The sequence below is a fragment of the Taudactylus pleione genome, unplaced genomic scaffold (assembly GCF_031769625.1).
Source record: "Taudactylus pleione unplaced genomic scaffold, aTauple2 ptg000120l, whole genome shotgun sequence".
NCBI classification, from domain to species: domain Eukaryota; kingdom Metazoa; phylum Chordata; class Amphibia; order Anura; family Myobatrachidae; genus Taudactylus; species Taudactylus pleione.
This window is the reverse complement of record NW_028284522.1, coordinates 6613895-6624407: the sequence shown is the minus strand read 5'-3', so window position 1 is coordinate 6624407 and position 10513 is coordinate 6613895. Positions and strand designations below refer to the sequence as shown.

At 46.0% G+C, this 10513-nt stretch overlaps 1 protein-coding gene across 1 annotated transcript in view; it reads right to left on the bottom strand.

Annotated features, from left to right (window-relative positions):
- Positions 1 to 8281: 8281 nt before the first annotated feature.
- LOC148524200 (carboxypeptidase B-like) overlaps positions 8282 to 10513 on the bottom strand; it is a 28915-nt gene continuing 26683 nt past the window's right edge. Inside the window, exon 11 of the mRNA XM_088472087.1 lies at positions 8282 to 8903. Coding sequence (XP_088328213.1) covers positions 8716 to 8903 — 188 coding nt within the window. The 3' untranslated portion in view covers positions 8282 to 8715. The remainder of the gene's footprint in view (positions 8904 to 10513) is intronic.

Here is a 10513-nt window from a genome sequence, read left to right as displayed (position 1 = left end):
AACATCGGAGGCCATATGGCCTTTGATGATGAATAGGCCCCTGTCCCAGATTTATGACACTTGGCCTAAAGTTGGCTTACTGTCAAACCCTTCCTATTCGTAAGTCTAAGATGCGGCCAAGATAGCATACTAATATATTCATATGTGGATTTATGCAAATAAGGACTTATAGGCCCATGATGCCGATAGCTGAGTAATACCCCTTTTACAACAAAATCCTGGGTATGACCCATGATTTGGAACAAGGTTCCAACACGGGTCAGACCCAGTACAGACCCCTTCCAGACCGCGGATCCAACCTGGGTTATTCCCGGGTCAGCGCCATTCACATTGCACATGGGTGCAGTGTAGGGTGGTCAATCCAGGGATCGGATCAGCGGAATCCCGGGATTTTAGGCCAAAAATGCCAGAATTTTAATTTCTGGATTGGCACTTCCAATCCTGGGATTTACAGGATTGAACTGCGCATGCAGATTACCCGGGCAACGCTGAGCACTTGGCTCAGAGTGCACTGCCCTAACCTGATGAGCAAGCAGTGCGACAGGCAGGCTATGCGGCTGAGCAGCCTTGACATCATAGGTAACACTGTTTAGCTCCATGACATACCGCCCCCTCAAAACAGCCCGCGGTAAGTGGACTATCATTTGTTTTTTTGGTAAAGTAAAGTTCTGCAGGAATTGTGGTTCTTGTTGGTTTCACATGCTTGCCAGCTGGGGTCACCGGTAGATGATGGGAGGTAATAAATAAATACCTTGTCATTGAATAGTGTAATTAATTTCATTCCATCTGTAAATGGTAAATATCTCCTTTCATTTGTTGTTAATTATTAACAAAGAATAAAATTGCATTGCACCTTCCCTCCTGACTGGTCATTGTGTCTGCAAAAGGGGAATTCAGGCTTGTCATGGTGTGACCTATCTGAACACGGGGAAATCGGCCACCGAAGCAATCCGAACACACCTGAACCTGGTGCTAGTGGTGCAGCACTGTACAAACCAGTCAGTACATCACATATATCTGTTGTACTGTTTATCTCATATCATTAAACCCCTGAAGTCCTATCAGATGCACTCAATGTGTATCCTCTGCACAGATTAGATTAGATGTCATGGGAGATAAAGTACAAATACTGAGCTCCATATAGCTTTATATAGGCTCTGGAACGTTTATAACTGCAGATGTTATCTAAAATATTGTACAAACTGTCATGATTGATTTAACTTCCTGCTGGACATGTGACATGTAGGTGTAGGAACTTAACAGTAGAGTGTTTACAATACATGGAGTCACTTAGGAGCTAATGATGAGTTGCACAGAATTTGCGTCTGAATCAAATCATAAAATGCCTTCAGAGAGAGACACTTTTTGATCAGCTTGCAGCACTGACTGCATATGCAAAATGTGCTTATCTTAGCAATTGTTGTGTATGAACATGCTTTACTCCTGGGGAGAACGGTAATAGATGCACCTGGTTTATGCCGCACAGAACAGTAGTAGTAGTAGTAGTAGTCCTCTGGATGCAGGGGCTGGCTGGCAACTTTTAGCCTGGGGGGCAAATGTATGCAGGCGGCCCTGGCAGAGGAGTAGCGTGTAGCCAGGGTGCCCGAAGAACATGCGTGCTATGGCGCCCCCCTCAAGTGATCCAGGGAGGAGACGGGTCCATCCATATGGGATTAATGTAAAGTAAAAATAAAGTTTAGGGACAGCCCCGTCGTGGTGCCCATATGCAGTGCCCCCCTGTGCCCCAGGAGAGGACCCCCTTATGCAGGCTTCCAGTAGTGCCCCCAGTAGTGATCCCTCCTATGCAGTGACCCTTATACAGTAGCCCCAGTAGTGGTCCCCCCTGTGCAGTGCCCCTTGTGCCCCCAGTAGTAAGCTCCTTATATAGTGCCCCCAGTAGCAGTCCACACCCCATGCAGTGCCCCCAATAGTGGTAACCCTTATGCAGTGCCCTTTAAATAGTGGCCCCAGTTATAGTCTCCCCCCTATGCAGTACCCCCAGTATTGCCCTTTTTATAGAGCCCCCAGCAGTGGTCCCTCGATGCAGTGCCCCCCGTGGTAGTCCCCTCCCCCCTATGTAGTGCCCCTAGTAGTAGTCTCCTCCCCCTATGCAGTGCTCCTAGTAGTTGTCTCCTCCCCTTGTAGTGCCCATAGTAGTAGTAGTCCCCCCCTTGTAGTGCCCCCAGTAGTAGTCCCCCCAGTTGTAGTCCCCCCCTTGAAGTGCCCCCAGTTATATTCCCCAGTAGTGGTCCCCCCTTGTAGTGCCCCCCTGTAGTGCCCCCAGTAGTGATCTCCCCCTTGTAGTACCCCCAGTAGTGGTCTCTCTCTTGTAGTGCCCCCAGTAGTAGTCCCTCCCTCTTGTAGTGCCCCCAGTAGTGGTTCCCCCTTTGTAGTGCCCCCAGTAGTAGTCCCTCCCTCTTGTAGTGCCCCCAGTAGTGGTTCCCCCTTTGTAGTGCCCCCAGTAGTAGTAGTCCCCCCTTGTATTGCCCCCATTAGTAGTAGTCCCCCCCTTGTAGTGCCCCCAGTTATAATCCCAAGTAGTAGTGCCCCCAGTAGTGATCTCCCCGTTGTAGTACCCCCAGTAGTGGTCTCCCTCTTGTAGTGCCCCAAGTAGTAGTCCCTCCCTCTTGTAGTGCCCCCAGTAGTAGTCCCTCCCTCTTGTAGTGCCCCCAGGAGTGGTTCCCCCTTTGTAGTGCCCCCAGTAGAAGTCCTTCCCTCTTGTAGTGCCCCCAGTAGTGGTTCCCCCTTTGTAGTGCCCCCAGTAGTAGTAGTCCCCCCCTTGCAGTGCCTCCAGTAGTGGTCTCCCCCTTGTAGTGCCAGCCCCTCCCCAGTAGACACACGTAGTAAAAAAAACACAAAAAAACACACTTACCTGAATCCCCGCTCTCGCCGTCGCCATCCGCTCCTCCGTCAGTCCTTCCCGGGCCGGGCCGCTCTGCATTATGGGAGAGACGTCATATGACGTTATGACGCCTGTCCCATTGCCCACTGCGGGAGCCGGAAGATGGAGCGGCTCCTGCAATTGGCGCAGCAGCAGCTAATGAGAGTCTGACAGACTCTCATTGGCTGCTGATCAAAACAAACACACAGCTGCCGGAGCCGGCGGCTGTGTGTTTGTCACTTGTGTAGTGTTGACCGAACTCCGTCTGGTCAGCGGTACACACGCGGTGCAGTCTGCGTCACAGTGACACAGACTGCCCGCGGCCCGCGGCCCGCATGACGCTGCGGCCCGGGGGGCACATGGCACCCTGCCCCCCGGCCCAGCCCGCCACTGGCCGCAGGCTACACAGCCCCCAGAAACATCCTGAGGATGCTCCGTGCACTATTGTTCTTCCTCAGCCTGACTTCAGGGCGCCATAACACAGTTACAGAGCTGCATTCAGCTAATCAGAAGCTGTCACCAATCATCATCATCATCAATACCATTCATTATCATCACTTTGCATATTGCACCAGGGTTCAAGCCCCTGCATGTGATCCATCTCTAAACTGTCACATATGCGTCTGTCTCGTGGTCAGCATGGGATACAATATTAACAAACACGCCCACACTGTACCTTGGCCACGCTTATATGTCACCTCCAACGCCCATCCTATGCCCCTTAGCGTAAGGCGCTGTAAGCACAAGTTGCATCTCAGTCAGCATGGCTATGGCTGTGTAAGAAGTTTTGATGCCTATGTGCAGAAAATTTTTATTTGTATCCAGCATGAGCCCCATAATGTGCATGTAGTGCATTAATCACCCTGCGTGTAGACATGCTCACCTACCAGACAAGAATTGTATCTAATAGTGAAGAATGACAGATAAAGGGGCTGATCTGAGTCTCATGCAAAGTGGCTGTAGCTGCGGGCAGCCGCAGAAGCCTGTTTTACTATTTTATGCTAATGTGAGTATCCATTCAACTAATGCAGGGATCATGCATGTGTAAGCGGAAACCAGTGCCGCCCATTGGTCTTATGCCAGCTGCTGCAACCATCATCATTGGCATCTGAGCTTGCATCAGTCCTTCGTGCACATGACTCAGAATCACACAAAGCTTGTGATTCATGCCCATGACACTCAGAGGTCAGAGTGGATCTATGTGATCGCTTTGCCAATGCCCTCTGTGGATCACAAGCAAATACTATTTTTTTCTCTTTTTGAAAAAAAGAAGGTGCTGCCCTGCTGCCTTAGATTAGACCATGCCCAGGAATTACCTGGGCCCGGCACAGCTCTTTACGGCTCTGCCCCAGTATAAGGGTGAGAGTTAGGGGTAATTGTTGAGCTAAAGAGACATCTGAGGCTGCAGGAGGGTGGAGCATGAGACTAGGAAACGTATCACTACAGGAACAAAATGAATTACCACAGGAGGGGGGAAAACAGAAGGAAGATGTCTCTAAAGTCATTAATGTAAAAAAACCCATACACTTTATGCTCAAAATATGAGTTTAGTTTGCTTTAGGGAATATATATACAATTGCCTATCTATAATATAATGTATACAATTTACCTATCTATAATATCATTCTGTAATTTGACCTGTCTCCAGGGCGGACTTACCCACAGGGATACTGGGGAAGTCCCTAGTGGGCCCCACTGCCTGACGGCCCCACTACCTCCTCCTAATGTTAGGTTTCAGACCGTGCATTCGAATTAAACATTGTTACTCTATTACAGGGTCAGTTACCTGGTAGAGCAGAAACATGGATGAACAGACCATGCAATGTAGTATCAATTTTGTCTGCAGGCTCTATCCTCTATAATGGTTAGGCAAGCACCTCTTAAGCATGGGCCCCTACCCCTGCCTTCCCCTGGTGTGCCCTCTATATCCCAGTCTGACACTGCCTTTCTCCATCATGCAACAATGGCCAACATATCGGGCAAAATGCCCAATCCTCACAGATGCTGCCGTCTACACAAGAGGGTGGCTAATGGTAGACAACTCAGCATGCCATTGAGTCTGGAAATCAGGGATCATCTAATAGATGACTGTGAAACTGCAGGGAGCTGGGTATACACAGAAAACAGAAGAAGGCAGAGGACTGGTGATATATAAAGAGGCAGGGAGAATAAATAGGTCACACTCATATGTGGACAAAGAAAAATTAAAAAGAGGAAATAGGGGAGGAAATGGAGAAAAAGGAAAAAAGGGCGGTGGCAGGAAAAGAGGTGAATAATGGAGAAAGACGTGGGAAATATATATAAAGGGGAAAGGAACATGCATTAAAATATTATGTGAAAAGCAGAAAAACACTGTTGACTGATTACTGAAAGAGAAACCGGGTAGTGGGGGGAAGGTGTGACTGGTAAAATGGGGGATAAATAATTGAGAAGTCTAGGGGGGGTGACAAAGGAAGAAGAATGAATATGAGGGAGAGGAGTAAAGGAAGAGAAAGGGAAAGAGAGAGAGAATAGCTGGCGACCCGATAAATGATGGGTCCAACATACTTATGTCATAAACGTTCTGTTCAGTTACTTTACATCTAATTTTTCTGCTGCTGACAATAGTACAAAAAGGGGTATATTTACTGTAGTGTGGGTTTTTAGAAGTGGAGATGTTGCCCATAGCAACCAATCAGATTCTAGTTATTATCTTCTATAAGGTGTTAGATAAATGTGAAGTAGAATCTGATTGGTTGCTATGGGGAACATCTCCACTTCTAAAAACCCGCACTACACTAAATTTACCCCCAATAGTTAATTTTGATCCCATAAAGTAGATTTCAGATTTGAAATGCTGTTCAAACAGTTTTTAGTGAAATGACAAGATAAATGGGACTAAGATAAGGACTGAGATAAGGAATACAAGGCAACTATCTTCTCCTAGTGAGTTATAGGGCCCATACATCTGCAACTAATTTCGGCACTCCAGATCCCCCGTTGCCTAGGTCGGGGGGATTGGAGAAATCCAACATATAGAAAGGCTAATTAGGCTGCACAATCTGCTAAGTACATGTATGGATAACTTATAAGACTAAAAAACTGATGTATTTGGTATATAAAAAACACAAACTTGTAATAACACATATTAATCAAATAAAGACTTTGTTAGTGGTAAGCAGAGACTGTCACAAATACATTAATTTAAGTTTCATCTGCATATCATCTCGTAGAATCATTGTATAAACATTGTAAAATTCTTGTTACTAATCAACACCCTAACATACAGCTGAAAACCTATGTGAGGTGGTTTTCACAAAAAACCAAAGGAAATAAATCCTGCTTTTAATAAAAGTCCCCAAATTTTGTATCTGGTTGGTAATAGAGGGAAGAAAAGGGCAACGAAAGCTCTGTAACCAGGTAAATATATATATATATAGCTATATGATGTTCTTGGAGCGGAAAAACTGCAGTGCAAATAGTTACTCCGTTGAGAGGTTACAGTATATATTTAGTTGTAACAGTACCTTTGGGAGTAAATTCCTCAATTAGTAGCTGATGTCTCCGGAATGTGTAAGGTATTGCTGCTGTCTCTTGTGTATGTATGAGAGTCGTTATTGCCTCTAGTGCTGTATGAATGGAGCTCACACACTGTGCACCGTGTGTTTGCTCAAAGCGCTAGCTGTCAGAACCGTCCTCCTGGGAGGAAGGAGGTAGCGGACGGGTGTAGCGATGGTAAGATCCCCACGTTACTGGCATGCCCTGATCGCATTGCAAAAGCGATCATTGACAAATGGGCCCCTAGTTAACAGAGCAAATGTTCATATAAAGGATCTGCAGACTCTCATTCACAGGTTGCAGTACTGCTCCTGATAATATGTCAACTTTAATCAGCAGACTCAGCCGGGGAAAGAAATATCCAAGCAGTCTGTTAGTCCTATAGCAGGTCTCCAGAGGTAAGGTGGAATATAGGTATGTCAGTCGTGGTGAGAGGGGAGCTCAGCTCAACATGTTGGATTTCCCTGACTTGTGGAGAGGGGCCCTAGACTGCACACCCTGAATATATATATATATATATATATATATATACAATATGAAATACGTCAGAGTCCGGCACTCTCCGAAAGGTAAATATAATGCTCCGGTGCCACGACAAACCAGAGGGTAGAATATGCAGGAGAAAACACTGAAGGGCACTCAGCAGGACTTAAGCATCCTGAACAACTTCAATCAATAAACCAGGCAAAGCCAGGATATATGCCAACGTTTCAGCAGATGTCTTGATAAAAGCACTAATCTGCTGAAACGTTGGCATATATCCTGGCTTTGCCTGGTTTATTGATTGAAGTTGTTTAGGATGCTTAAGTCCTGCTGAGTGCCCTTCAGTGCAGCGCAGGACACCCAAAAATCAGCCCAACTGAGCCACCCCAGGGCATCACTCTGATGAGGAAAGGTGAAGTGTGAAAAAAGGTGTAGGATAGATAAGAGCAGCTGCTGCTGCATATAGCAAGGTGAAAAATAAAGATGTGAAAATAATACATATATATTAAAGAAATGCCTAACCCTAACCCCCACTAAATGCCTAAATCTAACCCCACTTTCCCCGCAGCCTAACCCTAAGTACCCCAGGGGGGCCTAACCCTAACCTCCCCCCGGGGATGCCTAACCCTAACCCCTCCTTCCTCTAGCCTAACCCTAATCTCCCGGGGGGCTGCCTAACCCTAAGGCCCCCTGGGAACACCTAACCTACCCATCCCCCCCACGGCTGTCCGCGCAGGGGCCCGGCTTACCTTCGATCGATAAACCGGGTGTTGGGCTCCCGGGCGTCTACTGACAGGAATTTCGACGCCTGTCATTAGTGCCTTGCCGGGATTAGACAGTCGGGAAACTGGCAGACGTGATTACGTCCGTCGGCTTCCCGACTGCTTCCCTGTTAGGGACCTACCCTCAGAGGTTACTTGGGCGTGGTGGGTAGGCCCATAGCCATGGCCATGATTATGCCAAAACCTCTATTTTATTATTTGCAAAATTCTATTGCAATATGTTTTACTATATATAATGAGTAGTGTTGCAGTTGTGCATCTGTTATTCTTCTTTTTGTATTCTCCTGATTTGCCCTTCACATCCAAAACATTATCGGGATCGGCTAGTGGGGATTTTTAACATGTAAACTTTCCCTGATCATCGTTGTCAGCGGATCGGCAGTTTTGTCACTGATCTGCGGATTGGATCAGCATTGGGCGATTGGGGAATTGCGGCGCTGATGTATGGGCCACTTAAAATGCTCATTAGTGTTAGGTTCACTTTTTTTTCAAACATCATCCCAATTCTATTTGATAATAATGCGATTGACACAAACTTGTCTTCAACAAGCTAACCAGATGCAACAAATAAATTACACACAACAAACAAATAGCAGGTTTGGCATTTATTTTCCGCACTATATAGACAATGGGTCTTACTCAGAGTCAGACTTAAACACAATTTGATACATTATTCTGCCTGAAATTGCAATTCTTTTCACTAAACATGAAAAACTTTTCTGAATCTGCATGTATTTTTGTCTCAAGTCTTACTTGAATCTCTCTGTAAATAGGGGGCTGAGACCAGGGCTGGAATGGGCGCGGAACCGTCAGAAGTTGGCGTGAATGCAGGCAGACTCTGAATGAGGCCCAATATAAATAAAACCATATCAATGTTATCTCTCCAGTTAAAAAGCAGTGACTACTGTCTACTGTATATTGATAAGCATTTTTATACTACTTGGGGTTGAAACATAATGGGAGCATTATGGCCTATAATTTCCAGTGATGAGGTGACACAGTAAGGACATGATACACTTGATGTGGGCTTTCCTAGGAGGGATGTGCGAGAACATAGTTGGCGATATATTTTATGGCCAGTGCAGTTTCTCTGCAGGTTGGTTTGATCTGAGACTCAGGAAGAAGGAAACCATGTTTGCCTTTGTCCCGTAGCTCAAAGGTGAAGGCGTACTTTATACCCTGTGTGTAGGCCCAGTCATCAGAGGAACCAGCTGTGGGATCTGAAATGTATGGGGGTAATTAGTTATACTGTATGTTAAAATAAACATAATTTCATCATAACAATAAACACCATTGCCTTCCCTCAAACATTTCATGATAACTTAATAATTCTCTCTCACTAAAGAGGCCAGTGTTGAGGAAAGGTCCAGTCAGGGCCGCCGTGATGCGGTAAGCTGGCCCTGTGTAAGGGGCACTACCACTGTGGTATTATGTGTTAAATGGGCACCTACTTTGCCACTATGTGAATAAGGAGCTCTACTACTGTGCAGCGTAAGTTGAATAAGGGTTGCTACTTTGAGACTTAGGGCTTTTATTTATTAACATTATTTTGACTAAAATAAAGTGAAAAAGGGTGTTTTCACACCCTTTTCACATTATTTTAGTATCACCTATAGTCATTACAGGGCAATTGGAGTAGAATTCGTAAAATTCTACTCCAACCCCTAAGTATCACTTACTTTTAGTAAGCAGATCGCATTTCACATAATTGTAATGGGAAATGTGATCCGACCAAAGTTACTAAATATAAATTGTAAAAAAATACCATGGAAAGCCCTGTGATAATAACGCCACCTGGAGGTGGTGTTATCCAGGGTCTCCCCTGGTTACCGGACCCCTACTCTGCTCTAATAGGCAGAGCAGATCTGGGAGCCGGCCCCAGTGATCAACCATGTGGTCTAAACAGAAAACAAGCTGATACACTGCAAAAAAAAAATAGTAAAAAAAAAATTCACTTACCAGACTCCAGGGACCGGTGGTCGGGGCTCCGGTGATGTCTCCCCTTCGGTCAGCTGGTCTCCCATGCTGCACTGTGCAGTATGGGATATCAGCTGAACGGAGGCATGGAAGACATCACCGGAGCACCGATGACTGCAGGTAAATGCTATTAAGGGAGGGGGGGCCGCGATCGTGGGGGGTGGGGCTTAGTGTCAGGGGCGGAGCTTAGCGACGGGGGGGTAGCAGCGGTGGTCGGTTGGCGCATGCGCGGGGCACTAGTCACTGTATTTTTTTGAGAAAATATCGTGACTAGAGTGCGGAGGGGATTCGCAGGGACAGAGCTTTCTCGCAAGCTCTGTCCCTGCAAGGGATTTGCAGTAAATCCCTGTGATATTGCCTGAATTTGCAATGTGAATTCAGTCAATAAAATCACACTACAATCTGCATTACAAATGCGGATTGTAATAAATAGAGCCCTTAATGTGAATAAACAGTACTATATGGTGTAATATGAATCAGGCCCTATGTGCGGTGTAATGTGAAAAAGATTATGCTACTGTGTGGCGTAATTTGAATTGGGATTACTATTGTGAGACCACACCCCCTTTTACAGCACACGCTGTCCCTTTATAATAAATGGCAGAGAGGGCACAAGTTTATAGTTTGCAGAGGGGCGCCAAACTCCCTAGCACAGGCCCTGGGTCCAATAATCCTTTTCTCTACTATGACAGCCCCTTTTCTGCTCTACAGTGCATCTAGAAGAGTGGTGGCACATGGAGGGGATGTAGAAGCATTCCTGTGCCATCCAAATATCTTGTAATGAGTCGCGGCAATTGTGAGTTACACTCCATATAACTAGTCTTAATTCTGCTCTACATATGTCTTATAATAA